The sequence below is a fragment of the Manihot esculenta genome, chromosome 15, assembly GCF_001659605.2.
Source record: "Manihot esculenta cultivar AM560-2 chromosome 15, M.esculenta_v8, whole genome shotgun sequence".
Classification (NCBI taxonomy): Eukaryota; Viridiplantae; Streptophyta; class Magnoliopsida; order Malpighiales; family Euphorbiaceae; genus Manihot; species Manihot esculenta.
In genome coordinates, this window is record NC_035175.2 from 591,616 (window position 1) to 609,692 (window position 18,077).

Sequence of the window (18,077 nt, forward strand, 5' to 3'; positions counted from 1 at the left end):
TATATTCTCTGCAAGCTCTTGTTTTGTAGAAAAAATTTAGAAGAAAGAGCAGGGCTAATAAGCTTGGAAGTGACAGTAAGACCAATAAGTCTGAATTTCGAGTAAGGCTAATGAGTGTGGAAGCGATACTAATACCAATAAGCCTGAATCCCGAGCAAGACCAATAAGCCTGAAAATAATTGTAAAGCTAATGAGTCTGAATTCTGAGTAAGACCAATAAGTCTGAAAACAACAGTAAAGCCAATGAGTCTGAATCCCGAGCAAGGCCAATGAGCCTGGAAGTGACAATAAGGCCAATGAGTCTTGAAGCGACAGTAAGGCCAATGAGCCTAAATCCCGAGCAAGGCCAATGAGACTTGAAGCGACAGTAAGGCTAATGAGTTTGGAAGCAATAGTAAGGCTAATGAATTTGGAAGCGACAGTAAGGCTAATGAGTCTGAATTGAGAACAAGGTTAATAAATCAGATGAAAAAAGAAGACCACCAAGGTCAAATCTTCCAAAGGAAAGACCATCAAAATAAGGGTTTTAGAAACTAAGGCAGAACTAGTTCACATTACATTGGCAAAACAATTCATTGAAAATTTTCTCACTTCTATAAGTATAGAATATACTCCCTTAGTCCGATCTATGTTCAGTTGTCTGACTCAACTGATCGCACTAGAGAGTGGGGCATTTGATAAAATATAAAAAATTATAAATTTATTTTAATTAAAGAGTGAACCCTACTTAAGAATATACCAACGTATATTCTCACATAACTCATAAAAGGGAAGAGGTAGGTAAAAAGGAGAGGGCCTTTTTCTTCTTGGGGGCTTCTTCATCTTCCTTTTCTCCATTTTTATTTTATCTACATCTCTTACCTGTCCATATTACTCTAGTTCATAAATCTAACTTGAACGTCGGAGGGTCTTTGCTGGGGTATCCCCAGTAGACCACTGACCATCTTTTTTTATTTTGCATATCCCATCATCAAATCGAGCATTGGAGGACCCATATGATGGAGTAAGAGGAAAACTATCTATTAAGCCGAAAGGCCAGAGACCCCAACAGAGTGTAGTGGCGGAGAGGCCCCGGAGACAAATAGGGGGGGCTAGTGAATGACGGCTCCAGCGGGATCGTGGGAGGAACTGGGGGCCGCATGAGCAGAAGGAGAAAGAGGAGAAAGAAGAGAAACAGGAACGGGGAGGGGAGCAACGCTGAAGTTATGCAGATAGTGAAGCATTCCCCAGTGACCATCTCTTTCTCTCCGAGGACGCTCAAGGAGTCCAGATTCCTCATGACTACGCCTTGGTCATAGAGACTGTCATTCACAATTTCCGAGTTTGAAAAGTTTTAATGGATAATGGAAGCATAGTGAACCTACTACCCTACCGAGTCTTCTAATAGATAAACATAACAGAGGAATAGTTGATCAGAGACCAAGCTCCAGTTAAGGGAATAGGAAGGACTCCAGTGGCAGTGGAGGGAAAAGTAAAGGTAGCCCTCACTTTGGGAGAACCGTCCCTATTCCGAACTCACTGTAGTACCCAGCTAAACTCCAGCGTCGAAATTTTAACTTTTCGACAGAATCTCCATCATAATCCGAAATCTCGAAACTGGAATCTTTAGAAGGGTAAAATAGGATTCTTATAAAATGAATTCGAAAATTTTTCTTTTTTTTAAAAAAAAAGGGTTTTTCAAGTCACCAAGGTTCGGCCGCCGAAGGTGGCTTCTCCAGCCACCTATAAAAGGGGCTCTACCCGAAATGGAGAGAACTTTCTCTCCATTTCGAGCAGAGGTGAGTCCCCTGCCCTTGTCCTCTTAAAACCTCCTTTAAAGTAGCTTTCTCATAGATTTTAATTATAGTTTTGAAGAATCGAAGTCATCCTTTCAAGTTGTAGCTTTTTGAAATCTTTGGAGCTCATCCCTTCTTCTCCTCCAAATTTCTCTTTATGGTCGCTGTGTTGGTATTTCCAACCAGAGATAAGTCTGATCCTCACCTCTCTTATGTTATTTGGAGTTTTTTAAAGAGGCATCAGTTTTGCTATGGCTTGATGCTACATGCAAGCCCTTTTATGCTTTAAATTTAAATTTCTAATCTTTGCATTAATGGATGATTTCTCTTGCATTATTATTGATGCATGTTGAGGTTTAAGTTAGTTTTAAGTGTCCCTTATGTGTGTTGAGTGTGTACATTGGTTTTTAGGCTGTTGCATGTGGTTTTTATGGAGTTTTGGTGGCTGTGATTTGAGGCAAAATTGGATTCTGCCTTGCTAGAAAACCCAAGTTCGGCCACCGAAGCAAGGTTCGGCCACAGAACCTGCCTGTAGAGGCAGCCATTTGGCCGCCTAATCTGCCTCCGAAGGTTTTGACCTTTGGATCTGTAAGAGAATTTAAGCCTCCGCACTTGCCGTCAAAAGTCCCCCGTTCAATCTTTTTTTATTTGTTTCCTACAAGTATTCTTATGTATTCTTAGGAGTTTCTTGGGGGTTGTTTTAAGTATTGTAAAATATATGTTTAGTCCCTTATTTAAGCCTATCAGTGTAGGATCGGACTTGAGAGACCGTAGAGGCTTGCAGTGGGATAACTGTTTTAAGTATTAGGCATGCGTCAGCTAGAGTGAGTAGAATTAAACTGAATCATTATTTAAAGAAATCAAACTTTTTAAGCATGCTCATACTTCACGAATGCCATGTATATGTAATTAGGTTGTTTTGCATTCAAGTTCACGAATATGATGCATTGCATAATTTATTGTTGTTGTGGATGGATGTTGAATGACCCACTAGCCCTCGAGTAGGTTATGATATGTTATAATGGATACAGAAGTCCAAGTCGAGGCCCATTCTACGCCTCTGGCAATATGTAAGAAAAAGTCCAGGTCGAGACCCATTCTACGCTTCTAGTACTATGGCTATGTTATCTTATGTTATGTTTAAGAGGAAGTCCTGAGTAGCACCCATCGTGGGCCGGGCACTATTGAAATCTATAGAGGGTTACTGGAGACAAGTCTATCTTGATGTACATTATTTGTGTTGTGACACATTCATATGATCATATGTTTTATTGAACTGTTTTTTTTTTTTTATGTTTTGATCACTAGACTCTTGCAATTTATTCTCTTTCCCCTAACCCCAGATTTGCAGGATCAAAGTTAGTTCAGAAAGTCGGCTAAGTTGCTGGTATAGTCTGTTGTAATAGTATAGCTATGGACATGTATTAATTTATAGATTAAAATTGTGTTTTGCCCGGGTTCTTCTTTGTAATCCCTGTTTCATGATCCTTTTATATAAAAGTTTTTAAGTATAATTCATATTTTAACTGAGCTTGAGGCATGTAATGTTGACCATACTGGAGCATTTGATGAGGGCTCTAGTATGGGTTTTATATTTTCAATTATGATGCATACACAAATCAAGTCTTGAGTCATGTAATGGTTATGTTTTGTTATTCGTGTGATCGTGTATGGGATTATATCAGGTGTAACAGGATGTATAGTAGGCTTACTACGGGTTTTGGCGACTTTAAGTCGATCTGAACCCTAGCACCGGTAGTGGTCCGATTCTAGAGTTGTTACACTTACTATGCAGTGTTCCTCATGGTGAAGCTGCTCTTGAACTATAGTGCTATTTTGGGAAGGCCGATGCTAACGACTTCGAAGCAGTGACCAGCATCCAATATTTGACCTTAAAATTCCCGACAGAGGCAAGGGTGGGGGTAGTTCGAGGAAGACAGGGGGAAGCTTCTAACCACAGTGGAAGATTCGAGCACCCAATCCGAAGGGATAAACCCTAAAGTCATAGAGATCCAAGATGAGAAGAAGGAGGTCAGGACTAAACCAGTAGATAAGTTGGATACCTTTCCACTGTCCGAGGAAGAAGGCGACAAGGAATTCAGCATCAACTCGGGCCTTGAAAAGGACCAAAAGGAGACAGTTATGGCTCTGATCAGGGGACATGCCTCAAGCTTCTCCTGGAAACCTTCATACATGTTAGGGATTGATCCTAAGGTGATGACCCACAACTGAAACATCCTCCTCCGGGCCAAACCAATAAAGCAGAAGAAAAGGGTGTTTGGAAAGGAGAAGCAACAGGCCACGAGGGAAGAAGTGCAGAAGCTAGAAGAGGCCAGATTTATTAAGTAAGTCATGTACCCACTGTAATACCCGGCTAGACTCAGGCATCGGAATTTCTACCGTCCAGTGGAATCTCGGATGTCGGAGCTCTCTAGAAGGGTAAAGTAAAGGTTTTCTAGAATGTTTTTACATGTTTTTATGGTTTTGATTAGAAAGGATTTGAGTTTTGAAAGAAAAGACCAAAGAGGGAAGAACTCAGGTTCGGCCGCCGAACATGGGGCTGTTTAGGAGGCACGTTAGGCTTCCGAAAGTGGCTTTCTTTTTCGGCCGCCGAACGTGGTGAAGTTTTGGAAGCAGCTTTGGCCGCCGAAGGAGGTTTGGCCGGCCACCTATAAAAAGGCCCCTTGTCCGGAAAATGGGCGAGTTTTCTCTCTCTTTTCGGGCATAGGTGAGTTCTGGCTCTCCTTTGGTTGTTTTTATGCTTTTTCTTCAAATCCCTCAAGTTTTCATGAGTTTTATCTTTATTTTGAAGAATTTTAAGCTTAGAACAAAGTTTTGAAGCTTGGAGATCTCTGGGGCTTGGATTCTCCACATCTCCAAGTTTGGGTCGCACCAACCATCGATCTTCAAGAGGTAAGTGTAGATCCTCATCTTTTACAATGTTTTAAGTAAGTTTTATGAAGGATTTTGGGGTAGGGATGCATGTTGAAGCTAGATGTAAAGATGTTAGGGTTATGTGAGTTATGAGGTATTGTGTGTTGTTATGCATGTTTAATGTGATGTTTGTTGGGGTTTAGGCTAGTTTGAGACCCCTATATGTTTATATACATGTTTATGCATGCTTGTGAGTGTTGTAGTTTGAGTTTGGAAAGTTTGGAAGGCTTTTGTGCATGAGAGAGGCTGAGTTCTGCCATTATGGAAGAACTCAGATTCAGCAGCTGAAGCAATGTTCGGCCGCCAAACCTGCCTGTGGTGGCTTGTGTTGGCTGCCGAACCCTGCCCCCGAAAGTTGGACTTTCGGCTCTGGAGGGGAGTTTCGGCCGCCGAAGGTGCCGCCGAACATGCATGAGTTTCAGCTCTAGAACCACTTTCGGCCGCCGAAGGTGCCGGCGAAAGTGGCTGAATTAGGCTCTGGAGGGACTTTCGGCCGCCGAACCTGCCGCTGAAAGTGCCCTGTCTAGCCTTTCTTTGCATGCTTTTTATGAATGTTTTGTGATGTTTTAGGGGTTTTTGGGGAGTTGTTTAGAGTCATGTTAGAGTATGTTTGGTCCCTCATTTGAGTCCACCTGTGTAGGATCGGACCTGAGGAACCGAGGTGATCAGCAGTGAGTTAGCTGCTCCAGAGTTAGTAAGCGTCAGCCAGAGGTGAGTAGAACATAACTTCTTTTATTTTCAAAGCAATGAAATCCTTTTTAGCATGACGCATGCATCACGAATGCCATGATATGTATTAGGTTGTTTTGCATTAGAATTCACGAATATGATGCATTGCATTATTTATTGTTGATGTGGATGGATATTGGATGATCCATTAGCCCTTAATGTGATATGATATTATATGAGATGGAAAGACCAGGTGTGGCCTAATCACCCCTGTTACAGAGTAAGAGAAGACCAGGTGTGGCCTAATCGCCCCTGGCACAGTTGGACGTGTTATGTTATGTTAAGAGGAAGTCCTGAGGAGCTCCGTCGAGGGCCGGACATTTATTGGATATGTAGAGGGCTTTTGGTGACAGTACCATCTTAAGGGGATTTACTTGTGTTGTGATACATTTCATGATGGCATATCTTTATAAATTGTTTTTACTGTTCTGCTCACTGGGCTTTATAGCTCACCCCATTCCCTTAACCCCCAGGTTTGCAGGGTCAGAGATAATTCAGGAGGTCGGCAAGTTACGGCTATGGTTATGTTATGTGATAGTATAGTAGTGGACATGATGAAATGTAAAGTAGAGTTATGTAATGTAAGGATATGTAATGACATGTCATGGTTAGAGTTGTGCTTTGCCCTAGTCATGTAGGGTTAATCCCTTTTGATACATGATTTTATGTTAATGTATAAATGATGATGTTTATGTAAACCAAGCTTAATGTATGATATGTTACCCATTGGAGCATTTGATGAGAGCTCCAGTGTGGAGTTTTATGATATTGAGTTTATGCATGCACAGGTTAAGCTTGGTAAATGAAAGAAAAAGTTTAAAGTTTTTATATATATGAATGATCATGCATGGGATTAACAAGAATTCAGGATGTATGTTAGGTTTGCTACGAGTCCCGACGACCTTAAGTCGATCTGGATCCTAGCGCCGATAGCGGTCCGGTTTGCGGGTCGTTACACCCACAATGGTTAGCCAACCCTATGCTAGTAAAAAAGGCTAACGGAAAATATAGAATATGTATAGACTTCACTGACCTAAATTAGGCCTGCCTAAAAGATTATTATCTCCTCCCTGATATTAATAAAATGGCCGATTCTACAGCTAATTTTGATTACTTGTCGTCCCTAGATGCAATGTCAGGGTATCACCAAATTCCTATGGACAGGTGGGATGAAGAAAAGACCCCTGAAGATGGGACATACTATTACAAGGCTATGCCTTTCGGACTGAAAAATGCCGAGGCGAAATATCAGCGGTTAATGAATAAAATCTTTAAGGATCAGATGGGAAGGAATGTAGAAGTCTATGTTGATGACATAGTTATGAAAAGTCAAACCTTCCAGCAACATCTAGTCGACCTAAAATAGGTATTTGAAGTACTGCAGCGGTATAAGATGAGATTGAACCCAACGAAGTGTGCCTTCTTTATCAGAGGAAAAAATTTTTTGGGCTATATGGTTAGTGGAAAGGGCATAGAGCTGAACCCAGAAAAAGTAGAGGCTATACTGGGATGCTTGAGCTTATCTGTGTGAGGGATGTGCAGAGGCTTATAGGAAGGGTGGTGACACCCAACCGATTCATGTCCAAATCAGCAGAAAATGCTTGCCTTTCTTCAAAAAGCTAAGGAAGGTCTCGAATTTTGAATAGACAAGGAAGCCTTCAGAAACCTTAAGCAGTACCTCAGTTCCCCACATGTGCTCAGTAACCCCTTAGCAGGAGAGGAACTTGTAATCTATTTGGCCGCATCTGAACAAGTTGTGAGTGATGTGCTAGTAAGGTATGGAGTAGGGGTCTAGAAGCCTATCTTCTACGTCAGTAAGGTGCTCAGGGATGCTGAAATCATATGAATATTGAGAAGCTAGCATTCGCCTTGTTGTTGGCGGTGAGGAAGTTCAGAATGTATCTGAAGGGCTACCAAGGGGTGGAAATGACTGACCAACCCTTGAAGAAAATCTTGCACAGGCCTCGGAAATTAGCCCATATTGCCTCATTTACCGACCTCGGACAACCATCAAAGCCCAAGCCTTAATTGACTTCATAGTCGAATGCTCTTTTGGCTTAGATAAAGAAGAACAAAGTGAAGCATCACCTAGCTCGATAAAAGAGGAGGGGGATCAACAGCTACACGAATTCAGTTGGATCCTATTTGTAGATGGAGCATTCAGCTCCACAGGCAATGGGGCAGGAGTGCTGTTGAAAGGGCCAGATGGATTTAAGGTGTGTTATGCTCAACGCTTCGGGTTTCCTGTATCCAACAACATGGCAGAATATGAAGCTCTTATAAATGGGATGCAGATAACTTCGGGAATGAGGGCAACCGACCTCAGGATAAACAGTGACTCACAACTTATTGTAAACCAAATAACAAGAGCATATCGGGCAAAAGATCCCATCATGCAGAAATATTTAGCCAGGATACGAACTTTAGAAGTCGAGCTTGGCGAGCAAAGGATCACTGTTCAATACCAAAGAATATCCTAGGAAGAAAACGAAGAAACAAACCTGCTCAGTAAATTGTCCGCAAAAGAACTAGAACAACTCTCAGACGAAGTATATGTGCAACAAATAAATACCCCTACTTTCGAAAAATCAACCCCAGTCCTGCAAATCGAGGAAGAACAGAACTGGATGACCCCATATCTGAAATACCTAGAAGCAGGGAAGTTACCTAAGGATAAAGTGGAAGCTCAAAAAATCGTAGCTAAGGTTGCCAATTACCAAGTTGGGAGGGAACTTTATACCGAAGAGGGAAATCCAGATCATGGTTGAGATGTGTAGGCTCGGAAGAGGCAACCAAGATAGTTCGAGAGATACATCAAGGGGTTTGCGGGGTTCATGAAGGGGTAACTACATTGGCAAACAAAATTTCTCAACAAGGATATTACTGGCCCACAATAAAAAAAAAAGAAGTAGAAGAGTTTGTTAGAAGATGTGATATTTGCCAAAAGTTTGCCAATGTCATCAACGGTCTGACCACGCCACAGTCAAGAATATCTAGCCCCTAGCCGTTCTCGCAGTAGGGATAGACATTTTAAGTCCATTTCCAAAGATTGTAGGACATAAGAGATTCGTGATAGTATCTATAGAGTATTTCTCCAAGTGGCCTAAGACAAAAGCTCTGTCCACTATCACAGCTCGGAAAATGATAGATTTCGTCTGGGGCAACATTATATGCCGATTCGGAATACTGAGGATGCTCATATTGGACAACAGTAAGCAATTCGACTGCAAATCTTTCAAAGACTTCAAGAGGAACATGGGCATATGACACAAATTCTTCTCAATGGCTCATCCATAGACAAATGGTCAAACTGAAGTGACAAATCGGGTTATCCTCTAAGGGCTGAAGAAGTGGCTGGATAGTGCTAAGAAGAATTGGGCTGCCGAGCTGCATAGCATCCTATGGGCATTCCGGACGACACCTCAGACACCAACAGGGGAGACACCGTTCACACTAGCGTTTGAAACAAAAGTTGAAGTCCCCATAGAGCTGCAGATCCCAACTCGCCGAGTCCAGTTCAATGATGAAAACACTAATGGAGAGAAATTGGGGAGTAATCTGGATGCCCTGGAAGAATTAACGAGCTGCTAGCTCAGTAGAATTCACAAGATGTACGCATAAAACAGCTTAAGTATAAAGCATATAAGCAGAATTCAATAAATATAAAAAAGACAAGTAGACAAAGGAAAAATAAAAGAAAAATAAGTCTTTATTGATTACTTGAATGAGTTATAGAGGCAGCAAGGGAAGGGGAACCAGAGCTAACTAGCTCTATAAAGGGTTTATTTACAGTGTCTTCCCCTTGAGGTCCAGAAGGCAAGCAAGGAGCCCTCTTAGGCAAAGGGTTGCCATCCTCCCCGTAGCACACCTCCTCGCCATCATAGTCCACTTCAGGAGCTCGTAGGTTGGCCAACAGAATGGAGGGAGCATCCCTAGCTGCCTTAAGGCCTTGATTGTAGCCCGAAGCAAACATGCGGAGGACCTCCCTATATATTCTTTCTTTCATCTCCTTGGAGGCCTTGTACTCCTCAAGTTGCACTTTGCAGGCTTGCTGGATCTTAGCTTTTAGCTCGGCAGAGTCCTTATACTCCCGTAAGTGCTCCTCACAAGCCTGCTAAGCCCTATCCTCTGCAGCCCAGACATCCCTCAGTAATACAAAACACCTCTACTCCAAAACAGTGACCTCTTGACGGAGTTGTTATTGTTGGAGACAATACTCCTCCGCCGCCGAAGCCATGCCTTTCAGATCCTCGATGTGCTTGCTGAGCTCCTACTAGAGGACAACAGTACGAGCTAAGGCCTCATCACATTGGGACCTGACCTCATCACATTGACAACAGGACTCCTCTAAAGAGGACAGTTGTGCTAAGGCCTCGTCGTGCTGAGACTCAGCTATAAAAGCTCGTTGGGAAGCCTGGACGACCTCCTCTCTATATCCCACAGCCGCTTGGTGAGGTCCTCAATAACCCCTTTGAATTCAATAATTTGTCCACGGGCCTCACGAGTGGCGATGATGTTCTCATCCCGGCGCTTCTCAGCAATGCGCTACTCCACCAAGCTATGGAAAGACCGGTTTCGAGCACCAATCTCAAGGAATACTCTAAAGGCCTACCACAAGGAAAGAAAAACAAAGTTAGAAAAGCCAAAGAAGCTAAAAACACCCTTGAGAAAAACAAATGGCTTACCATGAGGAGCATCTCCCTCAAGCTGTCCCTGAGGTTGTCCACTGAATGAGTATTGAATGCCGCTTGTTGTCTGGTGGAGTAGGCAAGGTGGCTGACAAGAGCCAAGAAATGGGGATTTGAATCATCCAGAGTTTCCCCAAACATTTTATTGCAAAGCTCCTTAGCGGCTAAAGCCGGCATAGATTTAGGAGTCACTTTGGCAGTGTTCAAGAGTTATTGTCAGGAGCTGAGGACAGTTGCTCCACTACCTTCTTTCCTTTGTCAGTGGAGGGGGGAGGGGCTGTCTTTATAGGCTCCGCAATACGAGCTCGCTTAGCATCCCTACCTTCAGTAGGGACCAAGTCTGCCTTCTTCGATTGACCTCTCTACGGAAAAAGTATGACGTCAAGAAGTGTATGTTTGTGTCCAACCTCCGGGATTGCCGAAAAGCTGGTACTGCTAACTATTATTTTCTTGTTTTTCTTCCTTGTTGTGCTTTCTTTTGTCATTCTGAGTTTTAATCTGAATTGATTTCTTCTTTTTTTAGCTTCTGCTGTTTTCCATGGACAATCTTAAGCTCCTGAAGAACTTCACCCTATCCTGGGAAAGCATGAAAGCTACGCTGGACGCCTTCAAGGCTGGAAAGATAGTGGCGAATGTGACCTGAGAGGTCTTTCAAGTTGTGGCCCCGACTGTAGCAAACCAGACTACTATCCTGGCCCCAACTTTGGCGTTGGTACTTGTTGCCGGGGGTTCTCGATCTGCAGCTTCAAGGGCCTCCATCTCTGCTAAGGCGCTGGCTTCATCCAAATCTCCAGTGGCTCCTAAGTCGGCCTTTAAAGAGCCTATTGCCATTAACGAGTCTACAGAGAGTGGTTCAAGAGAGGCCGCTAAGGTTGCCCTTTTGGATGTCCTACCTCTCAAAGCTATAGGAGGCATCATGATTGGGGGAGCGGCCAACAAGCGAGCCTGGACCTCAGAGCCAACATCCTAATTGATCCTTGAGCTCTCTTTCAGCTTAACCTCCACAAAGGCCTCAGTCCAACCCTCTATTGAATCTTTATACCCGACAAAGATGGACAACCCTCCCCGAAGACTAAAATAATAAAACCCATGATTGGATCGGACAAGACGAAAGAAAGTGAAAAATAATGCTACAGTAGAGGCAAAATCCTAGTACAGATATACAGACTCAAAATAGCACATGAGAAGGATGGAGTTGGGAGACAACATCCGGAGATCATTTCGAAGTGACAGAAGACTTCGATGAAGAAGGAGGTGAAAGGGAATATTAATCCAAAATCGCACTGCTTAACGAAGAAGACTAAGCTATGACCTTACTGGGGTCTATCAAGCCTGTCGGAGGTGGATTGGGGAGGACAATCCTCTTATTACGAAGAGGAGCACTAATCCTATAAATAGCGGTGTCAACGTACTCACTGGAGAAAAAATTAGAGAGGAAAGAAGGGGTAACAGATGACACCAAACCCATGATATCAAGAATTCTAATAGAAGGAATGAGAAGAGCGAGACGTACCTGGGAGCAGAGATTACAGAGGAGAAGGAGAGCAAGTTAGCAGAAGCAGTGCAAGAAGAAGAATTGGGGAGGACAATCCTCTTATTACGAAGAGGAGCCCTAATCCTATAAATAGTGGTGTCAGCATACTCACTGGAGAAAAAATTAGAGAGGAAAGAAAGGGTAACAGAGGACAGCAAACCTACGATATCAAGAATTCTAATAGAAGCCATGAGAAGAGCGAGACGTACCTGGGAGCAGAGATTACAGAGGAGAAGGAGAGCAAATTAGCAGAAGCAGCGCAAGAAGAAGAATCGAGAGTAAAATCAAAAGTACGAATTTGAAATGAATAAAGGCGAAGAGAAGACGTTTTGACAAAAATATTTTTAGAGCCGCACAGTAATAACTGGGATTTCGGGATTCACCCTTCATTAATCATGAAATTATTAATGAGCGGGTAAAGGGGCACTTGATAACTGTTGGGCCTTGGACACCCAGGCCACTGCTGAGTCTATAAAGGAAGGTCAGGTCTAAACTCCGTGAGAGCCCAACACGCTGGTCCACCTATATGAATGTGGCCCGAGTCTCATGGCAACAAGCTGGACCGAATAGGGCCAAAACCCAATTGAGAGGGATTCAGCTCAGCTGATTTAATGGGTCAATGGGGAGCAAACCCCTACACATGCGGGATTATATCACCACAGGCACTGAAGAAAATTAAATAGTTGTTTGACGATGGAGAAAGAGGCAGTACATCCATACGTATGACTTTGTATGATAACGACATGTGGTACTATAACAGAGTAGCGGATACACGTGGACAAAAGAGAAAAAAATAAAGGAAGAGGACAACTAGAGGACAAAAGAGAAGAAAAAAAAATAAAAGAAAAGGACATGAACTATTTAGACTAAATTCACTCACACATACCCTAATCCTACACTCTACTGGATCTCAGCTCATCAAAGTGCAACAACAAAAGTAGCTGGATGAGAAGGTTACCTACAAAGCTTTCTCCATGGCCGTATGCACTTAGCTGCATCCTGCAATAGTTGTGTGCATTCTTCAACAAAGCGGGGCACCTCAATTCTATAAAGCGCCATCAGTCAGCAACCTCCTGCAAGATTTTGGGTAATTTCTCTCTTCTAGTTTAATTAAACAGGAATACTTTTTCTCAAATGCGAAGTAAATGGATCATAGATAAACATTTTGTGCATCTGTAATTGAAATATGTGCAGCAACTATCAGATATAGTGCCCCTGCCCCAATTGTAAAGCTTCAACGATAAAAGGCAACCATCAGTTCATATACGATCTCACAGTTCCTCGTTATTCTTATATTACTATTATTGTTATCAATAAGTCCATCGTTATTCTCATCCAGAGAACACTAGTGGTGAAAGTGTTATATCAACCTTCGCCTTTGCGAACACACTACTATATGCCGACAAAAATCAACTACAAACTGGTTAAGTTTAGATGTAGCTGGAGACATGACGGAGAGTTCCAAGTTATAAGGGCAAAATATGCCGCTCCGGACGTGCAATGATAATAGGTATGTGCAATAAAGGATCAGACAAATTGCAAAGGTCGTAGGGTCAACGCAGCAACATTGAAAGCCAGCCTCAACGATAAAAATATCAATCCAACATTATAAGCAAGCTGAGATCAACCGCAACTCCCCACAAAGAGAAAAGCAAATAGCCATTGAACAAATAATAATCTGGAATCTACCTCAGAACAAATTTCAGCAGTCAAATTCCATCTCCAGTGGAGCAAAGAGAAAAGCAAATAGCAATTGAAGAGGATGAGGAATTATATACCATTGCAAAGTCAAATTCCTGCTTAACTTCGCAAAATCAATTTCATTAATATAGGAAAATCCACCATCATACCAACAATAAGTCCAACGTCATAAGAGAACTACATTTTCTTTTGATACAACGGAGAAGGATAAGAGAACTTAAAGAAGTATTACATCACAAAGCAAGACCTAAGCAAAAGGAATAAAAAGGTACACATCCGTTAAAACTTACTTTTGCCCTCATTCGATAAGCTCCAACTGCATAAGACGACTGCCTAAAACTGCGAAGCTAATATGATTCACTGATCTAGTCTGCTTTTAACCAACTCATTTAGCGCTTTCTGCTGTGCCTCCGCTTCCTTCGTCTGCTCGTATCTTCATGATCAGATTCTGAACCTGAATCGGAATCAGAGGACTCCGAAGTTGAGCTATACCTCCTACGCCTCTCCTTCTTTATCTGCTTCTTCTTCCTCGCCGCATCCTCTCTTCCTCCTAATCAGAGGATGAGCTGTAATCTGAACTCTCTTCCTCTGAAGAAGATTCTGCTCTTCTGTCATGGAAGAAGACCCACTATCACTCTCGAAAACTGAAGCCTCACTATCACTGCCAGAATCAGAATCTGATCTATGCTTCTCTTGCTTTTCTTAGATAATTTACCCTTCTCCTCCTTAGCATCCGGGTGATCCAAATCATAAGGGAGAGAGTGTTTCATCCTCAACTTAGGGTTCTTAAGCTGCTGTGTCCTTGAGGGTCGTGTCACATAAACTCTCTCATTCTTGCACTCGAAAGTCCAGTGTCCTGTTTGAAAACATTTCTGACACTGAGCAGTACCACCAGCAGTGGACATTGTAGACTTTGAGGTCTTTTCTTTCACCCAATCTCACTTGTTTTTCCGTACTCATCAAGTACATTTGCCGTTTAGCTTCCCTTTTCTCTTGCCATCGGCTAGGCCCTTCTTCCTTCTGCCCATAAGCATTGACATTTCGGGCAGCAGCAGCTGCAGCCCTTTCAGCCTGGGCACGACTAAGACCTTTTGCAGCACAGTGCTGCAGCCTTGATCCTATCGGCCGCAGCCTGAGCTTTCTCTTCCTTCTTACTTGACATGATGTAAAACCCTAACACCCACAATCTTCAACCCAAAAACAGCAACGGCAACCTACAATTTAGCGCCGGTCCCTTACACATTGCATTCATAAGTTAATTTAATCGGTCATATATCAGCAACTAGTAGATACAGTGATTCCACAAATAACCAGGAATTGTTCTGTATACTGTTGAGTCTTCGATTTTCTCAAGAAGAAGAATAGAATTAATAACAACAGCAGACGAAATTCCTCTAGGGGAAAATAAAACCTAATGAAAGAGCATCTGATCAATAAGGAAATAGATAAAAACCCCATCTTCCATTAAAAATTGAGGATCTAGGTTTCCAAATACAATAAAGCCTCACCACATGCAGATTCAGAATTTATGCCCTACGTTGCAGTTATCATTTGACGCATTCAATGACATTGAACCCTAGGAAAATAAAATAAGAGAAACAACGCGTACCTTGACTAATTCAAGATCGGGTAATTATGCCGGTGGCGAATCCAAGAATTTAGCTTGTAGTAAGAGGACAAGAAATTTGATTCCCAGCGAGCATAAGGCCTTCGATTCTTGATTCTCGTCTTTTGCCCCTCTGCGCGGCGAAACCGTGACGGACTAATTCTTCATGGGCCAAAACTAGGCCCAAAATTTAAACGAGGGAGTCTTTCTGGACAAAACGGGTTATTTATACAGTGGCCTATAGTATCTAATCATAATATTGGGCTCCTAGAGTAGCCTCCATTTGCATATTTGTTTTGTGAAGTATATATTATTTTTTTAATGCATGGAGAATATATCAATCTTCAAAAAATTTATAATTCAATTACGATAACCCTTAAAAAATAAAGTGTTTATTGGAAAAGCAATTAAATTATTTTAATCATAAAGAGTGTTCGGATGAGTAAATGATAAAATTTTTCTGGAACAATACAGATTAAAAAAGACGATTGAAAGAAAATAAAACTCCATTATTCAGCATAGTAGTCCGTTTCGAAAATCCAAACCAAATACAGCTGATCAAATTTGGAACAAAATCTGTCAAACAAGTCTTGCTAAATGGAGCCATATTCATCAAATAGGGAACCGTCATAGACCTCATCCAATTCAATGAAAGGCCGAAATCGATCGATCGATCGGTTTGAAATGCTATTTTTTCCTTTTTTTGATACAAATATATAGGTTAACTCGATTCTTCCATATATTTTTTTTATCCAGTAACAACTGAAACTGAAACTAGAAAACAAGAAAATGGATAATCCTAATAAATAAATAAGAACTTTATTTCCGATCAAACATCCGACTCCGTAGATTATAGTACGCTATTGTGTTTTGTCACCTTAGTAATATTGCCGGAGAAAACAGGGTGCTCATACTCACTCAAGATGGATTGTTTACCGCATTAAGTTCAACATTTTAACAAAAAGATATAAGATTAAGCAAACTAGAATTATTTCAGAATCATCTACAAATAAAACCATCTTGCGTTAACCAAAAACAAGGCGGTAGGTTCACGATAAAAGTATCAGTTAACAGAGGGAAATCAAAGCAGTCATGCTCAGGACAGTAGGCAATAATTTATCTATTAAATTAGAAATTAAGCCGCATGCTGCATTTTGAGATTCATTTCCTGCTTCAGAATATCCCAGCAGTTAGAAGATTTGCAGCGGTGGAAATTGCAGCTCCAGTGATCGCACATTGCACTACTTGCTCATGGGAAACATCATCTGTTGTAAGTGCCAATGCCATACCTGTTATTGCTCCAGCCACTGCACTATTTTTCTGCATCGAATTAAGCAATAAACACATCATTACATAATCACTTCACTCTGCAGTAGACGAGAGTAGCACCATGTTTCATACGGCAAGACTTTGCCCCCGAAGACATCTATATCCTAAGAGATGACAGGTGCATGTAGGTTATCCATAAGAGACGATGGTTACCCAATCATGAGCTCCACGGGCCTCTCTCAGTCCATAAGTAAGACCTGAATACATCCCAGCAGCCAATCCTGCGGCAAAATTCATTATTATGATCTCAAGTGTAATTTCAATGAACCAAATATGTTCTTCACAAACCCCACAAGAAAGGAGGTCGACTTGTACAGAAATCAAAGTCACAAACACTCACCCCACTGTAAGGATTCTTTTCCCGTGCTCTTTACCTACAAGCCGAGACAAGGCAAGGAAATAGTTAAGAAGGAACAAACAAAAAAAAAAGGGGGAAAAAAAAAACAAAAGAAGAAGAAGACGAGGAAGAACTGTTTTTCTGTGTTCTTCACGTGTAAAAATAGTAGTTTATGAATCTGAGTATTTATGGAATTGATGCTTCAAACTCACCAAGGCTTCAAGAGACTTTCTGTTAGTTTCTCCTGCAAAGCAAAAGAACTCAATAATTTTTTTAAACCCTCACGAATTTTATCTCAGTTACAGCAGAAATAATGACCAGAAGGATCACTGAACCAAAGACTTCCACACCTTATTAAGACGGAGAAAAAAAAAAAAGAAAGCAAGCAATCGCCAATACTGGAGGCTACACCTACACGTACCTTTGAGGTCAGGGAATCGGTGGCGCTTCTTGGAATCACTAGAGGCAGAAAGCTCTGGCGGGACACCATTTGAATCAAGTCCACTACCTATATATCAAAATGGAACCTAGACATCAAACATGATCATAATAGAAAAACTAACTCAAATAGCGTCACCTTCAATTGCAGTGAAATAAGCCTCGCGGGAAACCGCCTGAATTGCTCCAACCTGTGATCAATAACCAACACCTTTTAGCTAAGGAGCGGCATGAAAAAAGAACTGAAGAGGACATATTATATGTACCCCAGCGGCTTTGACAAAGCTTTCAGCGATGCGGTTGAGGAGAGGGTGGCCAAGGTCGAAGAAGCACTCCTTTTCGAATCTGCGGACTTCATCCAGCAATGAACTCATTTTTCACTCTCTACCTTTTCTCTGGATAATACGATTACAGCTGAGACGAGCAAAAGAAAAATCTAATCAAGAGATGCAATCAGAAACCGAACAACAGTGGTGCCCAGCTATAGCCGATTGCAGAAGGGAAAATTGCTTATGAGCAGAGAGGGAAAGAAACGACACGTGTTTCAAAGACCTTGATTACGTGTCTGCTCCAATAACGATTTTTCGAATTTGGTGGCGAGTTTGGCCGGGATCTCCGATTCCAGTTTCGACCACTTGTCATCTCGGCTAATTTCTCCATATAATATAGATGCATCAACTAAACTATTCATCTTTGTCCGAAAAAAAAAATCACCTAAGTATCCTTTTAATATTTAAAATTTAACTTAAATTAAAAATTTTAATATCTAAATTATTTAATTTTTATTAGACAAATATATATTTCTATATATATTTAATTTGCAATTTTATATAAAATATATATCTTTTCGATTAAAAACCAAAAGCATTACATCCGTCATCATGTGAAAGATATCTCCGATTTGCGTGTTGTTTGACATCTAATATCTTTTTTTTTTTTTGTGGGAACGAATCAACATTGCATAATGATTAAAGCTATCTTCAGAATCAGAGTATTAATCATAATT

At 41.5% G+C, this 18,077-nt stretch overlaps 1 protein-coding gene and 1 pseudogene across 2 annotated transcripts; both read right to left on the reverse strand.

Annotated features, from left to right (window-relative positions):
* Nucleotides 1-13,453: 13,453 nt before the first annotated feature.
* On the reverse strand, nt 13,454-14,523 carry LOC110600963 (annotated as a pseudogene).
* Nucleotides 13,454-17,803, reverse strand: LOC110601441 (outer envelope pore protein 16-2, chloroplastic). Of its 2 annotated transcripts, XM_021738572.2 has the most exons (8): nt 17,338-17,786; nt 17,211-17,262; nt 17,055-17,141; nt 16,846-16,877; nt 16,637-16,670; nt 16,450-16,517; nt 14,971-16,287; nt 13,454-14,772 (listed from the first exon to the last, which is right to left on the reverse strand). In XM_021738572.2, exons 1-7 carry the CDS (start codon nt 17,443-17,445, stop codon nt 16,141-16,143), a joined length of 528 nt encoding a protein of 175 aa, XP_021594264.1. In that variant the 5' UTR covers nt 17,446-17,786; the 3' UTR covers nt 13,454-14,772; nt 14,971-16,140. The 2 variants fall into 2 exon arrangements, with proteins under 2 accessions (XP_021594264.1, XP_043807154.1); XM_043951219.1 differs by lacking the exon at nt 16,846-16,877 and having other exon boundaries at nt 17,338-17,803.
* Between the last annotated feature and the right edge of the window lie 274 nt (nt 17,804-18,077).